Source organism: Maylandia zebra, linkage group LG17, assembly GCF_041146795.1.
Source record: "Maylandia zebra isolate NMK-2024a linkage group LG17, Mzebra_GT3a, whole genome shotgun sequence".
Lineage (NCBI taxonomy): Eukaryota > Metazoa > Chordata > Actinopteri > Cichliformes > Cichlidae > Maylandia > Maylandia zebra.
In genome coordinates, this window is record NC_135183.1 from 28,275,472 (window position 1) to 28,302,693 (window position 27,222).

Genomic DNA, 27,222 nt, shown 5'->3' on the forward strand with positions numbered 1-27,222 from the left:
CCACAGTCACTTGTAACCCAGTCTTCCATACACTTGTCATGATGTTATAATATGACATCATGTCTGCTTTTCCCTCCAGTCTATCTCAGAGGGGAATATGGTCTTTTTATAGTGTTACACAATGCGTTTTATGGTCTTTATAATAGAGTTTCCTGCAGCATTCAAACATAGCTATATATTTTAGAACACCTGCTGATAGTTTGACAAACTTGGATTATAATAAACCTCCTGCAGGGAAGGGAATTTAGCATGTTTTTGTGTAATCCACCAAATCTTATCAGTTTCATAATCCATGCACTTGCCAGTAGTCCACAGATAGTTTCATTAAAGGCTTCAAAAGAAGTCTTTAATGAAACTATCTTTGAATGACTTTTGACGACTTTTGCTTTGTCCAAACTTGAGGGTCAAATGGATGCTGTTTCCACTCTTGGGATGACTCCATTGGTTCCAGTGTTAAAGTTAAGTTCAGGAAAATAGTTTCATTGTACCAGCCGTGTTTAACAGATCACAGATCAGAATTTGAAAAGATCTTAGATAATTAGCACCGATCCTTGAAAAGAAGACAGATTTAGTTTGGGTTGGCCCCTGTGGTACCCCTCTTTAGCTGCCGTTTCTCTCTGGCTAATGCTGGAATGTGACAACTGGTCACGGCAGAAGAAAGAGGGGCCTATTCTGAATTGGATACAGTGCTGTATGGTCTGTTAGTGCAGCTTACTTGGCCATTACAAATTCTGCATGTGAATCTGACCACTGAAAGCTGTCAAAACACAGAGAAACTTGACTGGTCCAGAATGTGACACTGAACACTGTTTTCTGTAAGACTCGTAGCCATTCTTTACGTATAATGCAAATCCTCCACATTCTCAAAATAGCTGCATTTTTAAATTTGTGATCGGATTACAAAACGATTCTGGGGGAGCGTTATAGTGAATTTTTTTTCCTAATCAGAGACAGAAAGCGTTTGAGCAGAAACAGAATGCTGCTTTGTTTCTGCAGCTGCTCCCTTGGCAGCGCTGCAGCACTGCAATCCTCTACTGGCTCTGTGATTTGTCATCAGCAATTAAACTTGTCTTCATTATAATCTCGATTGCAGATCAAAACCGATCCAGTTTCTCAAAGAAACTGCAAAGTCTGAACAGAAGTCGTGTCTCAGTGGCAAAGATCTGTAGTATGATTATAGAATCCTCATAATTTTTTGATTAACCTTCAGGAATTAAAAAAAATTTAAAATACAATTTTTTTTAAAATGTCTGTGTGCTACTTTTAAGGAGAACAAGAGAGGGAACCTTATCCTTGGTGAAGGACAATAGACTCTGTTGGACATTGCAAGTGAACAAACTAGGCCAGCAAGACCGGAGAGGGAATCGGTGATGCTTTGTGTCCACACCTGGTGCTCTGCGTGTAAATTTGAACATGTGCATTTAAGTTACACAGCTGGACTTGGGTGAAAAGTGAGACGAGAACACTGGCAATCATTTTGGAGACACGACTCTTCGTGACCTGTCAACACCCATCTATTCCCCATAGAGAACAATCAATGCCAGGCACTGGCCTGGTCTTGGACCCACTATTACAATTCAAATATGGAAGGAGTGTTTCATAGTGATTAGTTTAGATGGCGGGGGGTGCACCTTTTTATAGGTCACTGTGCCAACACCTGGAGCTATTTGGAAGTAGGCCAGTGGAATTGATTGTAGAAGCAAAAGGTGAAGTGAATTAAAGAGGAAAAGGAAAGAGAATTTTAACTGCTGTTTAATATTATAGTCACAATACATACAATTTTAGAGTATTTGGATACAAAATTACAATGTAATAATTTTTTCTTTAATGGAGACTTCAGTTGCACAATTTAGTGGTAGACAGGCTGTACTGCTGCAACACTGTTTCTAAGTTGGACCCAGCTGCAGACAAATGGACATAAGAGAAAGAGAAAGACAAAATTAAGAAGATTAAAAAACTTCAATTAGTGATGCTTGATAAAACAGAAGAGTCCCAAAAATGGACAAAACACAAAAGCAAAAAAAAAAAAAAAAACTACCCCAAAATGCACGGAATGATGAGGAAGACTCATGAACATGTGGGAGATGATGAAGGGAGGGAGTAAAGACTAAACAGAAAAAACTGGTGCAGTAAAGCCCAGGTAACCTCAAACAGGAAAATGCCAGAAGAAAGAATAGATATACTACTTGTGGTTATCAAAAGAACAAACAAATACTTGGATACTAATATCCACTGCTGTAGACACACAGCCCCTCCCTTCACTAGCAGCTGAACACTTGCACAGCAGCACAACAAACCAGCAGCACAACAAACCCATCTTAAAGACTGCAACCCTGATCTTTAGGCAAAGTTTTGTGAGGGTAAAGCTCCCGATTCAACAACAATGTAGTGTTAAGCAGTCTTTATAAATATTAACTTGGCCGGTGCACACGTTCATTTTTTCCTACAAGGCTGTAGGTGAATACAATTGCTCGGACCAGTCTTGTTCTTCATTAAAACAATACTTCTTTTGTTAGCAATGTGTTATTGAAAATAATACCACATATAGTGTCTTTTATTGTAAGGCATAAAGATTGACGGTTTTGTATTGTGACAAGTGTAATATGAATATAACAAAATGCAGGTACCTCTGTTTTCAGAGCCTCACTGAGAAGTCAAAAGCTAATGTTATCTTAAAGCATTTCATATTCCAAAGCCAACAAAATATATATTCATATGTTATATATTAATATGCTTCTCCATCTATGATGCAGTCCAAAGGCTTCCTACAGGATTTGTCCGGCTGTTTGGTGGCCTGATTTTGCAATAATAGAGAGAACATTAGCCTAAATTAATACAACAATTTTAGGGACATCCCCTCCTGGATTGTGCCATAGACTTCTGGTTGATTAAATTGCAGTTTTAATTGAAATATAATTATAGACTTATAATTAATTAGGGTTTTTCTTTTCCAAGAATGGGCCCCTGGGGCATGACAACTCACAAAAACTCAATCAGTTGGGATAAAGTGTAAAGGAATAGTCTGTGACTCAGTGATGACCGTTTTATGAATAAGCATCTCTGTTATGCTTAATTAATTGAATTAACCATAACATTAAGCAATTAAGCATAGCATAACAATTAATTTGTAAAACTGGTTCTTTTTCCCCCAGTGCTCTTGAATTTGAAGTTAAACTAAAATTCCTTTAAATTTTCTTTTACATTTAAATAGTAGTTTGGGGTTTAAGTATAAACGCTTGTTTTCACATAGTATGAGGTGATAAAAAATGGGACGCAGCAAATTAAGACCTGAGTAAAACAGGCTTTCTTTGCTTTTCATGTTGAAGCAATAATCAACAACAACAACAACCTTGCATTTTACACCATATCCCCAGCCTGTACACAACACTGATTTATGCATTGTTTGACTAAGTCAGGGTACAGAGCTCTGTCCGTTTTTAATCAAGCATCACATTTATCACGGGATGCAGGCGACTCGCGGAGGCCTCTCTAATTACACATCCACAGTCAGACACTGTAATTAACTGTCGAGCCTAAGCTAGATGAAAAACTGAGAGGTGATTGGCTGCTCATTTGCTTTTTGGTAACATTGCTGGAGGTTGTTCTGGCTGGATCTTACTGGTGGGATGGAGGGTGTTAGAGTTGGCCACTGTTTCACTGATAAGAGGTGGCTGTGTGGGGAAACCCTATAAAACTCAGCATCCATTGCTCCTGTGTTGTGTTTCACGCTGCGTCTGCTGTTGGGCACAGTACCAAACTGTATGGCATATTTATTGGGTGAGGCTTAGCAGAATTCTATAAATTTTGCAGTAGGGCTCCCATCTTAATGTATACAGGATAAACACAACTCTGCATAAGCATTCCTGGTGGTCTGTGGGTGTTCATGGAGATGTAAAACTGTAATTTGCTGTTGAATTGAAAGGCTACACTTGAAATGCTAGCCAAGCCTTAGTCTCTATTGTTTTTCTGCATAAATGCATCTAGTCATTTGTACAACAACTCTATACAACTGGTCTGCAACATACTTAAACTGCTATTCTTCAAGGATGAACAGTTGCACAGCTTCTGCAATTCAGTCCGGTAAGTTAACCCTAACCCCTTTCAACATAAAGCTTTTATTTGTGCTGTGAGGGCTGGCCACTTTAAATCTCAACCAAGTCTTTCTGTTCACTGCACCTGCTCTGCTCCCCCCATAGAGATGTAAAGCATTAGATTTATTAGCAATTGATTTCTCATAGCCTTCCCGGTGGTGAGTCTGAGGATTCATCACAACCTTTTATTGACATCAGCTCTCAGGAAATGCTGCAGGGGCCCCAGCCACCATTTTTAGCTGAGGTGGCAGTGGAGGCATTGTAGTCAGATCACTTCGATTTTACGGGACAAGCGTAATGGGAAGTGATCAATCAATCACATAGATGGAGATAAAGACTGGGTAATCAATCTGCTGAAAAACAGACGAGGGAGTAACACTCTCAATGATTAGGTTCATGATCTTTTTACCACTAATTCCATATATTGACAGTGGGTTTTATTCAAGACTTTGAAAGTTTTAGACCCAGTTGTTGTTGATAGTATTTTCATTTGATTTGTTAAGTATAATAAAAACAGAAAATAATGAAACATGTCATTTAAGACAAAACCACATCTATAATTTCTACATAAACTGAATCATCAGCATCACTCAACCAGTCACGATATTTGCAAGAGGCATGAATTTTCACATAGCTTCACGCATGCTTTAGACTAAAGTCACTTTTCTCATTGTTATATCAAATTCCCAGCCTTTCGTCACTACTTTTCACACTAATCAAAACCGATATTACAAGGTTTGAACACTTGTGAAACAATTCTGATATACATTAAGAGACTTAAAAATTGGACAATTCGTGTTCAAGGTTTATTTAGGGCATTGACTTAGGGCGGTGCACTGTTGGGTTTTAGTTGTGCTGCTTATCAGGAAACCGGCTTTATAGGAAACATGAAAGCAAGTCCGTTCCCTGACAAAAGAGAGACAGCCAACTTCCTGATGTTGAACTCACACTGTTTCTCCCTCTTTGAAGCTCAAAGCCCCCGGAAGAAATCTCTTGCTCTGACTCGCCAGTTTAGGCAGACTGAGGATGTAGAGGCGCCTTTATCCTAATCAACACTGAGTTGACCTGAAGCTAAAACAGCTGGACTTCAGTGATGAGTCATAAGTGAGAGCTTACGATTAATTGCAACAATTAAATCTGCAGATAGTTATAATATTTAATTGGGCTGAGACCAAATGTTGCAGCGCTGATCTCCAGTTGTCCATTAGGTGTCATCACAGTTTATACATGACATAGCAAATTAGTTTATCTGTTTTTAGAGTGAAAGCAAATTTGAGTTATTACTCACTCCCATTTCTTGTTGTTGCATATTGAAGCTCTACTTGGAACCTTTTTAAGATCCAACCATGCAAAATGTGATTTTTTTTTTTGCCATTTTTTAAGTGGTCTTAAACTTTTGATCGGGACTTTATATGAACTCTGAACCATGTCCTTAAATAGTTACTCAAATTTAGCTATTCATTCAGAATAGCTAAATTCACATGTATGAGGCATATACTGTAAGTGGCTACAGAAAATAATTAACATAAATGAGCAGTTCAGACAATTTGTAACTCAAAAGATTCCTTGAAGTGGATGGGCAGTTAAGGGATGGGCAGCTTTGCATTTGGTCCATGGTATGTGGACACAGGAGTGTATGAATGCAAAAACAGTATGTGGATGCAACTGTAACTTCTTTACAGCCTAATTATGTATGTCAGTGCAACGCTGGGTTGCATTGAAGTGACAGATATTTGTATAGTGTTTTCAATAACAGAGATTGAGAAAGACCAGCCTTTCCTTTACAGTGTTTGTGCAAGTTTTGTTTATATACAGCTGTTGGGATAGTGGGCTACCTTTACACAATAAACAATTTCCTCATAAACACTTGGTCAAGAAGCATTTCCTCAGAGTAAACATACATCCACTGGAGGGATTTGTGACCACAGAAATGGCTGCAAATATGCACATTTGCTGAATTAATTGAAGCTATTTCACATTTACGTGAAGAGTTAAAATCAGTCATCTAAATGGTCTGTTCATTCAGCTGAATGTGGGGGTTTTTTTCCACCCAAGGGAAAACTGCTGGGAGCAGCATGATGGGCTATTAAATCAATGGAAAATATAGATCCAACAAACTGAGCGAGCAAGAAAAAAAAAAGTCTGGTACCTTGAATATAAAATAAGCTTCCTCTTGTGTCTCAGGTTTTCTTTCAAATAACATAAAAAAACAAATGAAAATCTTGCCAGTTTTCAGAGCCCAGTTTGTATGGAACACCATCCAGCAGCTGTTTATCACATTTAGTACATTTCAGTTGATTGAAAGAAACAATTCATTATCTGAACTCTGCATAAAATCAGCCAAATTAATATCAGATGTTGCCTCACGCACAAGGAAAAGGAAGAGCCTCTGAAAACCTTTGCACAAGTCTTTCACCAGGCCACTGGCTGCATGGGTTTTATGAATGCTATCTTAGACATTTATGCATTTTTTTTCCCCCCCCTCCTCCCATATTCGTGCCACACTGGCGTGGGACAAAGTGTGGGAAATTAGCGGTGCCACTTCTGGTATTGTTCTGCGAGTCGCGTTGATGACGTGTGATGTTTAAACACACGCTTAATGCTCACTTCCTGACCTTTCAGATACACAAACTAAACAGATACAAAAGTTGATAAAAAATGACGAATGTCTTTATTTTCTCATTGAGTCTCCAGCATAAGAATTTTATGAGGAGAAAAATTATGGTTCAAATAAGAAAAAAGTAGGTTTACCAGGGGTAATTACTTTAGGTAATATTGAGAACGGGTAATTATGAACTGTGGGTTCTGATCCCCCTCAGCATCTCACTCATCTTCATCATCATCTCCTCATAGTCTGTCATCATGTTGTGGCAACGTACTCACAGGATTATAGCAGATCATAATCAGCCAGTGAATGACTTGGGGCAAGCAAGCAAACATAATGACTTTATACTAGATTTTTGCAGTTGTTGGGCAGAAATTGTGATAAAATGGATTGATTATCTGTTCTACTAGCTGCAGTTAGCAGTGTAAAATGTTTCAGCAGATAAGGATAAAAACATCTATAAAAACATATTTAGAGATTATCTGCATCACCAACTTAATGGACATAAATTGCTGAAACTATAGTTTTGGTCAGATATTTACATACACTCATCAAGGGCATGAATATTCTGGTAATTTTCACAGAAGTTTAATGTTAGCCTGCTTTGTATTTAGAATTGGAAAACCCAATTGTGTCCAGGTTTTAACTGTCTGGATATTGATTTGAGGTAAAGAAGAGCTTTGAGGTTTTCTACCTTCTTAATTATTCCATCCACTTTGTGCAGTGTACCAGTACTATATGCAGCAAAACAGCCCCAAAGCATAATACTACCATAACCATGCTTAACAGCTGGTACAGTGTTCTGAGGTTTGAAAACCTAAACTTCACTCGTCTTGTCATTTTGGCCAAACAGCTCAATCTTTTCTCCACACGGCATTGAACTTGTGTATGTCGGCTTCTGCAGCTCAAAAAAATAAAGTCACACTTGTTCACCCAATTCTTTTTTTTTTTTTTGAAGTTATTAAAGTTGTATGTTGTCTGTTCATTCCACCCTGGAAAAAGAACAGTTCAAAGGATTCATTAAAAGCCCCAAATTACCATGACATTCATGCCCATGATGAGTGTAGGCGGTTAGAGCATGTCATGGGAAAAAGAATCCATGACGAACCAAAACTCTGAACATAACCTGCTCCAGACGAGGTTATGCGCTGCTGGATCAGGACACTGTGTTGTAGAATCACAAGTGAGGAGACTTGAGCACACATACATATAATACACAGACCTAAATCAGATTAGTTATTGACCTCAACCTCTGTGCATGTCTCAGAAACTCAGAGCACTATATGATCACCTTCTAATCCTGTTGGCATTGGATTAACACACAAGCTCTCTGGACTCTTTACATCCACCCATATACAAGCCCTCTCTTTATCACACTGGCCTTTATCCCACTGTATGTGAGACTGAATTGAAATGAAGATGAAATCAATAAGTGGACTTGGTTGCAGCACAGTAAAAATGCTAATAATTTTAAGAACTCAAAGGTTCCCAAATCTATTTATTGACAAGTGTTTTTATCAGCAGTGTTTTCAGAAGCATATGTCAGTTTAATAATTCAAATACTTCAAAGCAAGGACGATGCAGAGAAAATATACAGATTAAGCTCAAAGTGATATTAAAAGAGGTTTATTTTTCAATTCATTTTAATAGACTATTAGAATCAAATAAGTTAAAACAAGTGAGTCAGTGAACAGTTCATTTGATATTAAATGTAGAATTGACATGAAAAATAAACACGGGCATGAATGAATTAACAAAGAAATGACTTTAATAGATACTTAAATTTATTTGGGAAATAAAGTGTTGAATGCAAAGGGAAACTAATATTAACAAAAGAAATGAATACTACAAATATAAATTCATGAATTCATATTTTTGAAATGAATTAATGCCATATTTGGCATATTTGTTTACTGAGTTAGTTATTCATTTATTTCAGATTTTGGCATTTGTGCCCCTCCATAACAGTAATTAACTTCAGAATGAAATGGGTGCACAAACACATGATAAGTCTTGCAGCTCTTATTTGTTTACAGAGATGGCGGCTCTCTAATTAAACCCTCCACCTGTACACATTTTCTGCTGTGCCAGTGTGATATGAATTTTCTTTGTCCCCTCCATTGCGGACAGTTTTTCTCCTCGCAAAGTTTTAATTATCTGCATTCCTGATACTTCTGCATAAAGCCAGCAGCATCAGCGCCGTGTTTACTTCAACGGTGCGCCAGACCAAGATTAGCAGTGTGTGAATAGGCCGGTCTGCTGCCGCTCTCTGTCTGTGAGTTTAATTAGCTCTGAGATTGCTCAAGTAAAGGAGATGGGAATTTAATAGATCTTGGCCAGACAAGTCATATTGTAAAAGGTTTGGTAGCGAAGCAGGATCTGGAGCAGATAAGGCTTTAGAGGCTGATGGCGAAGATAAAGAGAAAGGTGGAGGACAAAAGAAATGAAATGGAGGAAATGGAGAAAGTGGTGTTGACTTTATATAAAGCAGAAGTGAATTTAAAAAAAAAAATGGGGAAATGGATCTGTATTAATAGAAGCAAATGGAAGAGAAGTGAAAGGAAACCGAACCAAGAGGTGATGATATCCATGAAATAATGTCTAGGCCAGTGTCCATTAACAATCCTGTTTTATGATGATTGGCTAATCCATCTCGTTACTGCTGTCGTGGAGCAGCAGGATGCACTCTGCTCAAAAAGCCTGTAATTCAGCCAGTTCTGATTATGCTAAGTGATGGCAGTTTATACTAGACATGTTTATTACAGCGGAACAAGCTTGTACATGCTGCAGACGTACGAAGCTGGACGAGAGCCCAAATATTTAAAATAGGCTCAAGTGCAGCGTTTTGCAATGTTGTTAATAATGTTGTCCTTTGAGTAAAGGTCGCAAAAAACATGTAAACTAATGATTTATTCACCCAGCACGCAGTGGGAGAGAAATCTGTAAGCTGAACTTTAAAAGGTTGCAGTTAAGGAAACAAGTTTTGGATGGGATGCAGTCTGTTTATCTTGGGATTCAAGATTTTAGCTGATGTCCATACAATATGACAACACATGGAGCTCTTGAAGCCTCGACCCCTACAAGGAGGGGATCCGGTGGCTTTATTGTGCTGGGCTCTTTTTCGGTCTTACTGACATAAATTTCCTCATCAGATGGAGAGCATGTGTTTGCAGACATCTGCCTGGTCTGCAAACACAATTTTTGTGATGCCAGAGACACTACACTACAAAACACCACCATCAGTTTTCAGGCCAACCTTAAGCAAACATGAAATAAAAAGCGTAACAGGAATGACTACTCGACCATGGTGTCTGCAGCATATCTGCAGCTGAGACAATTTCTAAGGGTCACTGAAAGTGATTACAAAATTGTTCTCAGTGCTTACTTACAACCCTGAAACTTACTTTGAAATCACAACGATTTACAAGTGTACCTAGCACTCCTGGAATGCTCCCTTTTAGTACTGAGGAGTGCATTTAAAAAAACATACTAAATATAACTAAAATATCCTAAAGTCACTCTTGCAATAGTATTTTTTGTAAAGTGTAATACTGCAAAGTAGACCAGAAGCGGGGTGTTTTATTTTGAAAATTGTCAGGATGCTCCTGTGTATGTCTCCTGTTTTCCTTATCTGTTCTGACAGAGCATGGGAGCCTCTTCTGGGATGTGATCTGACCTTTGAGCAATTGAGTAAATGCTTAGAGTTCTTTCTTTAATCAGTGAACTAGCTCTGTAGACCAAGTTTGTGCACCTCGTGACTTTGATTGGTTGTTAGTGACAGTAAATATAAATCCTTAAGCCGTTAAGGATGTTACGCATTTTATTGCACTGTAGCAAAGGGGCAAAATAGTAAAAAATGGTAGTAATATCTGCTGGTATGCTATATTTGTTTTTTTAAATACATTTACTTTTAAATTCAATCTTCTTAAAGTTCAGGAATTTGCTTGTCTTTTAACTGGGTTTTGGTAAAATTGTCATTTATGAAGTTTATGCAGGGCATAACTTATAATATATTGAAGACACTTTAGAATAAATATTTGTGAAATATTTGTATTTTTCACATTCAGTGTAGGAAAAAGTCTGTGTGTCTGTAGGCAACAACAACACATGAAAAACCAAATGACTGGTGGTGAGATCACCGCTTGGAGAGGTCCATTTGCATAATGAGAAAAAAAACATACCCAAACACTGAAAGACAGCCAATTTTCTTTCCACTAAAAGCAGCGGACAGGTGAAAGTAGACCTCACCCCATCACAAATTGATCTAAAGAGGGGGAAAAAAATCCCTGCTCACCAATGTGTCCTTTCAGACAATGTGGAAATCCCTCATTACCTCCCCCCACCAAAAAAAAGGTGGGGGGGGGGGAAGAAAATTGAAAAGCCCAAACCCCGTCCTGTACTTTACGGATTGTGAATAGAGTGCCCTGCAGCCTGCCTGCCTGCCCCACATACGGCGTTTGAATACAAAAGACCCCCTTCTGTAAGAGCAATCACTCTGGGAGGCCACTCTATCTGCACCGCTGCAGAGACGGGCCTCAATGAAGCCATCAGCACAGGCTCTCTTGTCACACAATCTCACATGCGCATGCACTCGCAAACACAAAGAACGGACATGTCGCATGTAACCATTTATTCCTTTGCGTGCGCATGCACAGACCCGTTGCCAAACTCTCATGGGTAATGCATTCTTTTCATCCTCCAGTGCCGGGCAGGAGCAGGGAGGGAGATGAGTGGTTGGCGCTGATTTGAATATTTAAATTATTTATCACCGCAGAGTTTTGAGACCCGAGACATGGAGAGGGACACAAGGGAGCTGGGTGAGACTGAATCAAGCCATGTATGGATTTCATGGTGTGCTAACTAAGCGCCCAAAGGGACAGGATGGGAAGAAGCGTGAGCAGAGTTGCAGATTTTCACGAACAAAATATTTATTCTGCTTCAGTAAATTGCCAACATCTTTTAGGAGTGTTTTGGGATAAGCATAGAATGAGTTGCAATGTGAGATTACTTTAAAGACTTGAATTTTGATAAACTTGGGATACATTTATTTTCCTTGTATCCTCAGTCCTTGCTGTCCTCATGCTCCATGCTATGCTGGGACTGTAAATCATTTCTAAAATAACAGCTCAATGTGGAACTACAGTAAAAAAGGAAGAGGCTTTGTAAACTGCATGATGTAATGCACCGCCTCCTTAGAAATATTATATGCTGTAAGTGAGAGCCTGAGAAATACACAATGCTTTTCTCTGACAGAACAATCTTGGGAAATGCAGGAATTTACTACAGCTCACGCGATGACAGGACTGAAGGCTTAAAGGAAAAAAACATTTAAATTAATTCCTTCAGCAGTTATTGTTTTGAGACTGGATCTGTAGGCTAATGGGTTGACTTTTTTCCCTCTCTTTGCTGTCTTAGTTATTCTTTTACTTTTATCTTGTCTTCTATTACAGGCCGACATCTCGGTCTTTTTCTCCCCTGTCCTCTTTTTTTTTTTTATAAGCTCAGCTCTGAGTTTCAGTCTGTAGACAAAGGAAGTCCCCAACTGGCCTCCTTTTGCTGTTCCTTTCCTTCCCGAGTGTGCCATGCACAAACACAGAAACATTGCAAAGGATGATCAAACCCAGACAGAGAGAAAGCGGGGGGATACTACTGGGTCAGTGTTAAAATCCTGGAAACGCAAAGCTTTTGCAATCAACCTCACATAACCCAAGCTTCTCCTAGTGATATTAAAATAATATATTCAGCCTGTTTTTAAAAAAAAAAAAAAAAGCAGCATTGTCCTCAGAGGATAAGAAAAGCTGGAATGAATCTGCTTGTTGTCATCACCCAGCTGCTTTTAATTGGCACGTCAGCCCTGAGATCAGTAGATCTGGCTATCTTTTGGTTTTCTCTATGTTATAAATTAAACACAGTTTACTCTTATTTCCTGTTCCAACAATTAGTGGCATATTTCTTGTATTGTGGGCTTCTCTGTTTTTCTACATCCGCTATAATTTGATCTACAGTAATATTTTCTTTGTCTGCTCCAGTCACCTCGTAGGTACTCATTAGGCTGCATTCTCGACAGCATGCAACCCTTCTTTGAAAACCACACTGCCTCAGTGATACTTGACATTGCATCAAATTACTATCCATCAAACACTCGGCAGATTTTTCAGTGCAGACACTGGTGTTCTGGTGTTTTCAATCCCCCTTTCATTTATTCAGTGCATCAGTCCTGCTTTTCAAATGCTGCACTTATTTTTATGGCTTAGCTGGCTGTAGGTAATTTTGTTTCATTGTTGTAAATGCAATATCTCTTCCATGTGATGATGGAAGATTTGGCACTTGAACCCAAGGATGAAGTGATGAAAGGTCAAAGTCATCTTGAGTGGGTGTGGGGTGTGGGCCCCGGCACACGCTGGTCACAGGCCTGGGTTGCGTCAGGAAGGACATTGAGCAGAAAATCAATGCCAAATCATATATGCGAGCCATCAATTACACATCCATACCAGATCAGTTAACAACAACCGCCTTTGGTACAGTTGATCAGTAGGATGCCAGTGGAGCGGAAACTGTGCTCCGAAGACAGGAGGAGGAGGATCATGGGTAGGTGTTGTCAGAGGTAATAGGTAAAAAAAATAAAGGCCTTTAAATGTAGGGACTGAAGCTGTGAATATGCAAGGACTGGAAGTATTGATGAGGTGGATGAGTTTAAATACCTGGCTTCAACCATTCAAGCCAATGGACTGTGCACAGGAAAGGTGAAGAAGAGAGTGCAGGCAGGGTGGAGTGGATGGAGACAAGTGTGATTTGTGACAGAAGAATGGTAGCAAGAGTAAAGGGGAAGGTTTACAAGCTGGAGGTGGCAGAGTTAAGGATTTATGATTTTCATTGGGCGTGACCAGGAGGGACAGGATTAGAAATGTATGAGAGGAACGGCTCAGGTTGAGCAGTTCGGAGGCAAAATTGGAGAGGCAAGCTTGTGATGGTTTGGAAAGGTGCAGAGGAAGGATAGTGGATATATTAGACGAAGGATGGTAAAAATGGAGCTCCCAAGGAGGAGGAAAAGAAGAAAGTCACACTGAAGGTGTTAGGATGTAGTGAGCACATGAAAGAACAAGGACACGTTTTTTTGTTTTGTTTTTTGTCTTCAGTGGTGACATTTTATATTGCACAATTTGAAGAACAAGTCTGGACAGAAATTGATATAAATTATATGTTGAATGGTTGCTGTATGCATGCAGCTGTGAAACAAGAATAATTGTTATCTGACATGGCTGTTCATGGTGGGAAAGCAAATGCTGCAAAAAAAAACAAAACTGGAAATGCACCGCTGCTTTCCACGAAAAGAGGGCTTCTCTCGCTTTCTCTCGATCGTGGCTCAAGAGTTGGGAGTTCGCCTTGTAATCGGAAGGTTGCCGGTTCGAGCCCGGCTTGGACAGTCTCGGTCGTTGTGTCCTTGGGCAAGACACTTCACCCGTTGCCTACTGGTGGTGGTCAGAGGGCCCGGTGGCGCCAGTGTCCGGCAGCCTCGCCTCTGTCAGTGCGGCCCAGGGTGGCTGTGGCTGCAATGTAGCTTGCCATCACCAGTGTGTGAATGTGTGTGTGTGAATGGGTGGATGACTGGATATGTAAAGCGCTTTGGGGTCCTTAGGGACTAGTAAAGCGCTATATAAATACAGGCCATTTACCATTTACCCAGGAATTTCAGATATTGCCTATTTTAGTCAATGGGAAAATAACTCAATAACTCAGATCTTTGCACTGATCTGGTGAAAATGCAGTTTTATAAAACTGAATTATATAAACAAAAATTAACTACCTGGTTTATTAGGCAAATCACATTTTTAGGACTGACTGTTGCGTTGTCATTTAAAAGATTGATTTCTATATCTGCATTGGTTGCTGTGGTAACTGATGGAGGAATCTGTGTGTGTGTGTGTGTGTGTGTGTGTGTGTGTGTGTGTGTGTGTGTGTGTGTGTGTGTGTGTGTGTGTGTGTGTGTGTGTGTGTGTGTGTGTGTGTGTGGCTAAGTTGGTGACTTTGTAGTTATGATAACAATATTACTGACTTATTGCAGTGAGCAGACCACAGTGACAAATGATTTCTTGGAAATTTAATGATTACAGAAAAAAGTAAATAAAAATTTAACAAGCCATTCAGTGACTTTTATCATTTGACTGACTAAAGTTTGTTAAAGGTCAGTTTGTTCAAGTAAGTGTCTGGAGATGTTTTGTGACAACACAGACTTTTATTAAAGTGTATGGAAAATGTAAATTTCACTGCAGTTTCCCCTCTGTTACTGATTCCTTTGTCTTTATTTTGTGGTCTCACTTTTCTCCTGGCAAACACTTATAAATCTGCAGAATATCTACGCAAGCTTTTTCTTTCACTAACCTGGCTTCGAGTTGTTGTTGTTGTAGCAGCGATCCCATTCATCAGTCTCTGCTGTGATCTTCATTTGTTGCCGTCTGTGACTGTACACGAATGCTGCTCATGTCCCTCAGTAATGAGACGCTAATTACGAGAATCCGCAGAACCTCGGGGGTGTTATACCACCTGTCTGTGTGTGTGTGTTTGCAGGTACATGTGACATATGCGCATGCTGCGTGTGTGAGAGCTCAGCAGCGTGCACGTCTCTGTGTTTAATCAAATACTCTGTGGTGTTCTCATTGCATTTGGCTATTAAGTTTCACTTATGAGTGCATGATTAGCAAGATAGAAAACTTGGTATTCCAAATGACTCCTATCTCCGTGTACACAATTCAGATGGATGCTACGTAAGGGCTTCTGCAAAGAAATTCTTTGTTAATACACGCAGTTGAAAACACATTTTAAAGAATGTTGACCTTAAAGTTGCTTTAATCTAATATTTTAAACTGACTACACCCATACTTGTATGTTGAAAATGTTGGCTCATAGCACAAAATATCAATATTAAATCAATAAACGCCTCATACCTATTCCTTTTGTTCTTTCAGCCGAGCCATCAAGACCAACCAGGACCTTCTCCCTGAGACTCCCTGGACCAACATCCTGTATGACGACTTCTGGGGCACTTTGCTCACTCACAGTGGCAGCCACAAGTCTTTCCGTCCACTCTGCACCCTCTCCTTCCGCCTCAACTACTCCCTGCACAGCCTCAACCCTTGGGGCTACCACTTAATGAATGTGGTGCTGCACGGCCTGGTCACAGCCCTTGTCACAGCCTTCAGCCGGCCGCTGCTGGGTGGGGGATTGTGGAGCCTTTTGGCAGGCCTTCTTTTTGCCTCCCACCCGATTCACACTGAAGCAGTCGCTGGTGTGGTGGGAAGGGCGGACGTTGGTGCCGCTTTGTTTTTCTTGCTGTCTCTTCTCTGCTATGTGCGACACTGTGGACTCCGACCGGTGCCACATGGGGCCTTCCAGAACAGGCAATGTGGTGGAGGCTCTGTCATCAGGTGCTGGGGCTGGATGCTGGGCAGCCTGTGGTTTGCAGCAGCCAGCATGCTTTGGAAGGAGCAGGGGGTGACGGTGCTGGCTGTGTCAGCTGTGTATGACCTCTTCGTGTTCCAGAGGCTCCGGTTTCGCCAGGCACTTCTTCACCTATTAGGAAAGGTAAATGAATTCTTGCCGCCGGGGGTAAATGTCTGTGTATTTTCACTGGCTCTTGTTTTGGCATCTCTGCGCACCCCAATTTCCTCTTCCTTCCCTTAGAGGTGAGCCTCAGCCTGCCAGCTGTTAATGGTTCCTGGATTAGGTTTTGTGTGTGTATTTAACAAGGTTTTGTTTGTGTGTGAATTGTGTGTTTGCCTTTCATTAGTGGTGTAATTAGGAAAGCTGTTTGCTTATGCAGACTCCGTAGTTGCTGCATGAAAAATAAGCTTTCCTCATTCGCCTGCTAAACAGGAAGATTGGAAGTTTTTCACTTCCTTACAATGCTGCCACCACCTTCAATTTGCTGCAGTAAATGGATACACATTCATGCAAGGAAATCTAAATTAGGATCTCGGACTCATATGCGTGGATACATGTGCATTTGAGGAAACGGGGCTTGGACAGGAAAAAGCTATTTCAGGGGTGAGTTGATTTCTCATTTGAAGGTGACAAAAGGTATGTGCAGAGAAGCAACAGCACATCCTTCTCAGGTGTATTTGGTTATACACACAGTTAATACACAGATGTACACACACAAAGATAACATGTGCTTCCTCTGCAGGGAAACCCGGCATGGCTCAATTCCCCCCCCTTCCAAAGTTAAGTTATTTAAGGAAGACAACCTTGACGTGGTGACTCATCTGATTATGGGAAAGAGTGTGTGACTCCACACTCCTCATTTGATTAGAGAAGCTGCTCTTCAGCCAACATGATGGCCCTTGTAAAATGCATAACTAGTGTAATAAAAAGTCCCCTTGGGTTTACTGTACAAGGACAGTCTCACTCTAAATGTGCATGTGTCTGCATGAGGATCTGTTTATAGTAATCTCTTCTTGTGGAAACATCTATAAATACCTATGTTTGCTTGAAGGTTTCTGATGCAACCTTGTACAGTTCATCTCAAATGTCTTGTGGCACTCTCTGTTATGTATAGAGTGTCAGCACATTCGTGTCTTCTTTATGCTGCCAGCATTCCAACGAAAACACATTCGTTACCATCTTCTTCAGGAGTTGTTTTTGGGAGAATAAATAACCATGACTGTTATAAGAAGTTTGCAGTCAGTGGCCCAGAGAGATAAGAGACCAGAGAAGTCATAGTCTGCTTCTTTACTATGTTCTTGGCATGAGAACCTGGAATTATATGTGCTTTCACAGCCAGTAGACCATAGTAGATACAAAAAAGCACCTGCCTTTCAAATTGTACTCAGTCATCTAGTATAACAAGTATTTGCATATGCTGATGGAGAAAAAATAGCCGTAATACAAGCAAAGATACATGAGTGAAAAAGAAAAAACCTGGTTTTAAAGGGGTTTGTGCAACATTGCCTTTAGAGAGTGTGAAAATGATCTTTTACGTTCTACAGAAAACATATATTTTATCACTTTTTTTTGTTCCAGACTACAATATTTCACTTTGTATGAAATAAAAACAAAGTAAGAACCAAATGGGAAGTTTATATTATATTTATGTACATAAATTGCCATATGTAGGCCATTTTTACAAGATAAAGACTTTTTAAAAATGCTAATGTGTAAATGGACTGTAGTGTAATTTGAAAATTTGGAGGACTAAGAGTTGCTGGACTAGCTATATGGTGCTATATGGACTGCTTAGCAATTTGTTCACATCAATAGGTAAGCTAGGTAAATTAGGTAACGTAAGCTAATTTCATCTACTGAAGCTAATCGATCCAAGAAGTGAAAATATCCCAAAGAAGCTACAAAGCAGGACATACGTGGGTCAGCATGGGGTCAACCGAAAACCAGCCTAAGCTGGACTTGTTTCGGCTAATGTTAACCAAACATAGGTTATATAAAAGATGCCCTGCAGCTAGAAGTGTTACACGTTATGTGGATGAGGACCCAAAGACTGGTGGAATTTCTGGTAGAAAGGGTGAAACATTTATTCAGGCTAGCTTTAGGTCCTCTGAAAAGACGAAACGCAAAGTCCAAAACAGGAACTGAAAACTGTAAAAATTAAACATAAGGCTAGGAAAAACACTGGGGCAAGATCACAGTTACTCTGAAAAATGACTAAAGGGAGGACAGGAATACCCACACGCACAAAAGGGCAAAAGTCGAGACAGCTGAGCGGAACGAGACACAGCTGAACTAAATCACAGAAGATAATACAAAGTAAGCTAAACTAAAAGCAAATTACATGGAGCAACTAACTATCAACAAAAGCAGGAAAACAAAAAAGGGAAAATACAGACACAAGAGTGAAGCAAAGACAGGAGACTTACTGAAGCAAAACAGTCAAACACCAAGGGAGGATTTAACTCTACACCAACTCAGAAAAGAACTAAATATACTAAGAAAGAATTCCACAAAGCAACCATGACATTAAACAAACCACTGTGTGTATTTCAAAGCTATCTGCTAATGCTATCAACCTTGGTGAAAGCAGTATTCATAAATTGTACTTGCTAATTAATGCTTGATAACAGATGTAAAAAAACAGTGTCCTAAAATTGAAACCCATACTTCTCGGTCACTCTGTACCACAGAGAGGGCTATATTAGTTGTCAGTTAGCACCACATTCTTTGTGCCACGCTATAAACGCTGACTTGTTTTTGGAGTCAGCCTCAAGTGGAAAATGGTACTGCAGGAATTGGTGTTTGTGTGTTGGCTTTTTTTTAAGCCCTAGAGGTTGCTGCATGTACCCATTTCTAACTTTGAATTTGCAAATTGCGAGCCATCTAATGCTGTATACAGTCTTGATTAGACACTTTCGGCTTATTCACAGAAAGCTTCCAGAGCTGACTTGAAAGTTTAATGTTATTTCAGCCTGTCGCAACCTGTCTCATAGCTTCACAGACAGAATTATGGAAAGTCAGATTTTATTGTGTGTTTATCAAGCTGTGTAGCAGAGATATTAACAGCAACCTGCACCTCTTTGCCCACACACAATAACCCTGGCCAGCATTCTTGTGCCAGCCCATCAGGTCGGTGCCAACCCCCCAGCAACTCCTGTTGCCTCCGGCACATCTGGCTCATTTATCAATCTGGCAATGCCCTTGTCTGCTGGACTAGTCACAGTTATCTTGGCAAAGAGCTCGTTACGTGCTGGGGCCAGCCGTGGGGGCAATCATTTCCTCCATTATGAGCCAGACGTCTCGGGACGCATGGGAAAACAAGGGAGATGGATAAAGTGAGAGAAAGAGCAAGCGAGGGAGAAGGAAACTATGCTCTCACTTCCTTTCCTTTATCTATTCTTGGTTTTTCTTGCCCACGGTGCCCTTAAAGCACTTTGGGAATGGGGGGTTCTCCTGTTGCCACTGAGGCTTAATCAGTTGCTATTGAATTGGATAGTATCTTAGGTGGAGAGACTGCAAAGACGTGCTTCAGAGAACAATGGTGCATATTGTGATTTTGTCTGAATACACGTTTTCATGCTTTCTTCCAAATGAAGTTGAATAATACAAAATCATCAACATCAAATCACCTGAATGAGCTGCTTCACAGCAGCTATGAACAAAAAAGGAAACGCTCCAAAAGCAGCTCCAGTGCAGCATAGGGGACAGGTGTGTTTCGACCGGCACTCCATTTCTCATCTTGTTAACTCTCTAATAAGACTGAGATGAGATTTCAAATGAAACAAGGTAGGATGGAGGGAGAGTTAGGTGGTGATAGATGGAAACAGATGAAGGTGAGGTGTTAGAGCCGCGGTGCATTGAGAAAACAGAATGAGGCTTATATCCCAGACATTATGTCTTTGTTTCGCAATTCTGGGTTTGTCAGTTGCAAAAACAAGCATGTTGACAACAGGCCCAAGAAAATAGTTTCTTTTTGTTTGTATCAGGAAAAGCCAAGGAAAGCCAAACATTTCGTAAACCCAGGGGTTGATGAAATGTTTGGCATATATATATATATTAGGGGTGCAACGATACACAAAATTCACGGTTCGGTTCGGTTCGATACTTTGGTGTCACGGTTCGATATTTTTTCGATACAAAAAAAATTTTCATGCCTTTTTAATTTGTCATTTATTAAAATTATAAATATATATTTTAACTCAAAAGTACAGTTTTTAAATTTAACCCTAACCCTTGTGCGTGTTTTTTATTTTGACAGCGAATGCGCACCTGCGGACCACTTATGTGCAGCCCTGGTTATTTAGCTCGTCATATTGCAGCCACAGAAATTCTTTTGTCCATGAAACCATAAAGCTGCACTTTCTTTTTGCCTTATAGTCTCATTTGTCATAACTTCTCCGTTTTGTGGTAAGCTTTTCTTTGGCTGTCACTTCTTCACCCTGACCTGTCTTATTTGGCTCAGCAGAACTAAAATATATATCTGTCTGTGAAGGTTCTCAGTCATCCAGGTCATCGTAGTCAAATATAAATCCTGCTGCTTTTACACACGGACTCACATAAGCTCAGCGATTCTCTGCGCGATCAACCTCTCACATGTTTAAGCTGCGGGAGATTTCACTTGTCATGTTTGCATAGTAAGCTAACAATTAATAAGACGATGTCAGAGGAATTGGTGCACAAATTATCATCACTCACAGATCAGTGCTGTCGCTCTCTATACACAGTTCGCGCGATTGCAAAGTGAAAGCAAAAAAACAAGCGCAAATTCAAACGCGATTTCAATATGTCACATATTGACAGTGGCTCACCGATGCCAATGACATAATTACCCAGCTACATTTCCGAAAGAATGCAAAAGCATTGACATATATTTTTCCTTCCTACAATAGCTCGACGGGCAGGGCAGAGATAGATTTTGGTACCCCGACTGAAAAAATCGCTAGCCCCGGGACGTTGCGAGCCCTGTATCTGATTGAGGAATCACTCATCTTTGGAAAAGAGAGTTTATTACAGAGAAATGTCTCTTTCCAAAATAAAAGCTATACTATCCACTTCTTCTGGGCTATATTCTCAGCAGCATATTAAACATATAAGGAGAATCATGTGCTAACAGCTGTCTAAATGACTCGGCTAAAGTTAGTAGCATGCTTGCTTGTTTTTTTTTCTGCTTCCACTTGTCTTTGCACTAGGATGATGTCGGCGTAAATGTGCAGTCATATTCGTTGTGTTCCCACTAGTGCTTTCAGGTTAATCTCGTTGAAATGACCTTAACGCCACAACACGGCAAATCTCCGTTAACGAGCTACCGCCGATCGCCCCGTGCATGGGGCTAGACGGCTAACACGTTAACGAGCTAACTGCGCTAACACACTAGTTCCCACCCATGTAATTGAGCATTGCATGGCACATCCAACATACTGTTTTACTTTAGTCCATGACTCGCTTACCTTCAGGGTCATACGTCACATGAAAACCAAAATAATTCCAAACGCCAGATCTGAATGAGGGTGGGGGAGGTCCATGTTGTAAGGAGAGCTTAACTTCTGTCTCGCTAGCTTGCCCTGCGCTCTTCCTTCTGACGATGCTGTCTGTGTTGAGCGCTCAGTGAATCTGCGTTCGACTACTCCGCCTAGGCTGCACTGTCGACCCTAGGCGGAGTAGTCGAACGCAGATTCACTGAGCGCTCAACACAGACAGCATCGTCAGAAGGAAAGTTGATAAAATAAATTACAAATTTTGTATGCGTACCGAACCGAAAGCACTGTATCGAACGGTTCAATATCGATACGAATATCGTTGCACCCCTAATATATATATATATATATATATATATATATATATATATATATATATATATATATATATATATATATATATATATATATATATATATATATATATATATACCTTTGAGTCTAAATACATAACTTAGAAGTATTGTAGAACTGTTATTTGCAGCTGGTGCATGGTGTTTTGGCTAATCTGTACAAGATTATACGCAACCCATGTAACTAACAACAAGAGCCGGGAGGCGTCTTCCCAAGCACAGCTATCTGTTTCATAGCAACAGCATGGAAGGCCTGGGGTTTCAAGCATTTACTTGCATGAAAAACACGAATATCAGTGATTGTACCTTTCAGATAAAGTATTGCATGAAAATCTTTAAATCCAAGGTATGAAATTAAAAGTAGTTCCTTCAAGAAAAATAGATTAGATGTTAGGAATTTATTTACTTTAATCCTCCATACTTGACACGTTGAACTTGCACGTGCAACATCAACGTCCACATCTGCAGTGTAATCAAAGATGACGGCAAATGTTTTAGTGGAGGTAGATGGACAATGGGAGGGATTTGATGGCAGGCTTACAAAGTCGAAGTTGAATTGGTGTGGACTTCTCCTCCTCATTTGTCTCAATGAATGCCCCAGACACACAGATTAAGGTTAGTTTAACCAGCTGACGGCTTGATGAATGTTGTGCCAATTATCCTGTAGCAGAAGCATTCGGCTATGAAATGATGGCCCCTGTTGCAAGATCTGCTGCATGCTCTCTATTTAGCTTGCATTCCTGTGGATGCTGGCAAGGCAAGCTTATTTTTATATACTTAGCCCCCGAATCTTGCTTACTTTGTAAAGTGGTCCAACTAAAAAACACCCAAACATTAATTTTAAGAAACATGTGGTGAAGCTAAAGGTTAAACAAATGTTTTGCTCAGTGGGGAAAATCAGACATAGGGCAAATAACATGCTTGGACCGCTTTTTAAATTTTGTTTATAGGTAAGAAAATGAATGCATCAAGCTCTTGTGACTCTTCTTATGTCATAGGTATATTGAATGAATATCCAGTGTAGTGTCTTATTGCAGTTCTCCCATAAATTTTAATTAAAAAAGGGTATTGCCTTAAAGAGATGCATTTTCTTTTTTCATAACAAAAATATGAAAGCGACAGTATTTTCTAATTTCTAGGGGTTTTGCCATCCATCTGATCTGACATCTGAAAATGAGGGGCACAACACCATTTCAGTATCTGCTGGGTTCTCTTTTATGTACCTTTAACTAGCTAACGGCTACTGCTAGTTGTTAAATATTGCTACTACAGTGGACAAAATGTTCTTCTGGACATTTTCTCAGTGACTAAACAGCTTCAGGAGTAGAGCCAATACCTATTTGCATGTTTCATGAAAAAATCAAGTCCGATGGATTTGCTTTTTTTTGTTAGCTTAATGCAGATGCATATTTACTGTATGTGGCTAAGTGTAAATGAAAGACTGCATCTGGCTTTCATTCAGATAAAAGCTTGAGTAATTAGAGGCTTACATCATTTTCACGGGGGCAATTAAATCTGATCGTCTTCGCATAAGCATATCTTTCAAGAGGCTCATTATAATTTTCATATTTGGAACGTGCATTTTAGCTCCTTATACACAGCTCCAATAATAATCAGCTTTAATGATTAAAGTCTAAATCAGATACATGACAGCTCTTCAGCAGCATCACCCAGCCCTGACTTTTACTGTCTCTTTCTGATACTGATGACCTGACATTACACACCCAGGAAGCTCTTTAAAAGTCAGCCCAACATGGACAGCGCCTCTTCTTTGATCAGCTATTGTTCTGGACGGCGTGCAAAGCTTCACCCTGTGACCTATCTCATTACAGGTCTCTGTGCCAGCAGCAGCAAAGCTTTCATGAGGAGAACATTGAGATAATTGGGTCACTCTATCAAAGTCAGCCGTTCTCAGTGCCAGCCACGCTGCCGTCTGATGACTTGGATGAGCTGCGCCAAGTCAGCACAATACAGAATACGTTGGAGTGCTGGAAAAAGCACCGAATACGTGCCTCATTGTACCTTTCATCACAGTGTACTATGTCACTGTTAATGCCTCAAATAAGACAGGCTGCTGGATGTTTGTTATAAAAATGCAGGGCGTCCAACACTTTGTAGGCCTTTCCATGCACATGTCATTGAGAACGAATCACCCCAAAGGCACAACTTCAACTCAAGGTTTCTAATCACAAAGGATAAGAATATAAGATTTTGATTAAAAAAATGCTCTGCATGAGCTGCCCACCACGTTCCAAAGCATTATGAGGAGTTTGTTTGTTTAAATGGGACATGCCTTAAACAAGAAAAGTCAGGAAGATTGTTTCCCTGCTGTCTTACGTCAGTCCAAGGCGGCTTTAAACAGCACAAATATGAAGTCAACTGTAGGGTGCCTTGTCTTGAAACATGTTTTAAACACTCTGCACGCTACAGTGTCAACAGGCACACCACACACTTCTGGGATTTATAAAAGCAGAGTTAATAATGAGTGGCAGTTTAAGGATGAAGGCTTAGGAGCTATGTTTTATGTGCAGAAAGAGGCCGATGGAGAGAATATTAAGTCAAGGGAGAACGTGGATAATAAAGCAAAAGAGAACAAAAAGTATTTCAGCGAAAGCTTCAGAAATTGATGCTGAATTTCCAAATGAGGATCCAAAGTGGAGGAGATATGTGGGAGAGTATTAGGTTCGGATGTTTGACGCGAGCGTGATGCTACATTTGACAGATGGCTGGGGATTATGCCAGCCATTCTCCGTGGATACACGCAGATCTTGTTAAAGCTAGTAAGAGTAAGAACCAGTTCCCAGGAATTTCACTCCGACTGATAACGGTAAAATTTTAAAATCACAAAGCCCCTTCAAAACTTTAAAAACAGACCAGTGGTAAGTCCGGGATCCGTTGAGTCTTGCATCCACAGATAACAATGAAAAGCAGCGATATAGATGACTTGCAATGCAGTCTTATTTCAAGACAAAAGAACTTGTGGTTTAAAAAAACTAAATCTTTACACTTAGCCTGGACATTCAGGATTATGAATTTGAAGGCAAATTCTCAGTATGCTCACATCAATCACTCTGCTGCTACGTTTCGATTCCCTGCTTCGTAAGGATCCCTGTGCATTACTCATAATCCAGTGGACTACTTTCTGTGTTTACTTTCAAATGCATCAAGAGTACCTGTATTGCCTTAAACAATGCTGACACTCTTTCAAGAAAGCAGTTTAAAGGCCAAGATAATACACAGGGTGACCATTTACTACCATCTGTCTCTGATGCTGTGTGATGCAGAATGACCCTGTTTACTGTAAACAGTATACCGGCCATGCATACTGGCCACTGCTGTATTTGAGTGTCCAGTGTGTAAATTTGTCTGCTATGCTGTACTTTACACAACAGAGAGGTAAAAGTAGCTTAAATGCAATGCAGGCTCACAATCCCACAATTCGGTTTTAGAGTATATAATAATGTAGAGATTAGCTTCCTGGTTTAATCCAAAATATTTTGCAAGGCTTAACATCCGATGAGAGAATGCGGTTTAAGCTGTGGTTTCCGTGTCTGTGGATGCCTGGAAGCCTAAACTCAAAATGTACTACACAATAGGCACATAAGCACACGTTCCACGTATGTGAACTGGAAAGCAAGATGACAACCTCTTGACAGTGCGCCCGCTTAAAAAGAGTAGAAACGAGGAAGTGGAAAACTAACAATGAAATGCAGTCGGAACACAAAACAAGCATTCAATTTACTCGTACTTCAGTGCAGTTGATGTTGACAGTGCATGGCACTGCAAGTGGAAAACGCCTTTTGTGTGGGCCACAGAATTCTGTGAAATAACCACACCGATGAAGCAAGTAATAGTTTGTGTCACGTGTCTGAAAAGGTGCTATACCTTAGATTTTCATGCCTGGAGCACCTTGCCATAGTTAAAAAGCACCTTGGGAATGGTAACAAAATTGGATAAATGTCAAATATCAAAGATGCCCTGACACATGCTCCTATGACCTCAAAATAGCAATTTACTCTATAATATTTGGATGAGTTCTTTGCTAAGTGGACAAGATAAAAAGACTTTTATAGCAGTTAGAAGTTGGATCTGTTAAAGGACTGATTGTTTTGTGTGAAGAGGATAAAGTTGGGTTAGTGGAGATCTGTTTTCAGCTACCACATAATATTCTGCTGAGGTTAAACTGACTTTCCTGATGCAGAAAACAGTTTCCTCTAAAATGCACTAACGAAAGGTGGTGTTAAGAGTTATTTGCTCTCTGAATTTGTGAAGGCGCAGTGGTGCATCACTGGAAAGTAGAACTAGCAGTGCACCCCACCGTTCTGCAGTTTGAGATGTGTGTTTGTGCGTGTCTGTGTGTGCAGCTGATTGCGAAATCAATTAAGGAACAGTTTAGAAATAGACAAGCCATCGAGTAGCAGAATGAAACTCATTCAGCTATACCACAAATGACTCTCTTACAGGAATTGGCTAATCTTCCAATACTGAGCAGAAGTAGGTTCCTCTGTCAGTTGCCTTTCTTTACATTCAGTGTGGTCTCATCCATCAATAAGCACATCCCACCTTTTCTTGTGTAAAAGGCACTCTATTTTATCCTTTGCGCACCACCTTTTGGCATCTGAATCAATATCCAATTTTTCCCCGCTCATTTGCCCCCTGCCTCTCAGAATGCTCTAAATGCTGAAGTCCTTAAACTGGTCCTTTTTCATCCTACAGTTGACAACTGATCTAGTGTAACTGGGCTTCTTGCCTCATCTAACTTCTCCAAAGAGACCATGCTTTTCCTTTTCAGATCTGGAGAAATCAACAGTTTAAGTGGAGCCAGCAGGTCAGGGTAGATGCTAAGCCTCTTATTCTAATCCTAGCATGGGCGTGTTATGGATAACATGAGCACGCGTGAGCTTACTCGAGCATGCTCATTTCATCAGAGTTCATTAATGACACGACTGATTTGCTCTTTGTGCGTTGTGAAGCTGTAAGAAATGGCAATTCATATTGCATAGATTATACAGCGGAGTATAAACGATTACTATAGTGAATAAACTTACTTGGAGATAAAAGCCAAAGCTGTGCTATCCTTTTCAACAATATGAGTTGTATGAGCTCTTGTAGTAATTTTCAGATCTATTAAAGCTTTACGGATGATAATATACTAGACCAAAAGTATGTGTGCTCCTCCTGTCCTGGGCATTGATAGTACACATTATAAAAACTGTGAGCATGCACTTGTATACACACAGAGAGCTCAATTCCCTCAGGAT

The 27,222-nt window shown here is 40.1% G+C and overlaps 1 protein-coding gene across 1 annotated transcript in view; it reads left to right on the plus strand.

Moving 5' to 3' along the window:
- Positions 1 to 27,222, plus strand: part of tmtc2a (transmembrane O-mannosyltransferase targeting cadherins 2a) — a 64,860-nt gene that overhangs the window by 13,750 nt on the left and 23,888 nt on the right. Inside the window, exon 2 of the mRNA XM_004548279.6 lies at positions 15,660 to 16,275. Within this exon, the coding sequence (XP_004548336.3) occupies positions 15,660 to 16,275 (616 nt within the window). The remainder of the gene's footprint in view (positions 1 to 15,659; positions 16,276 to 27,222) is intronic.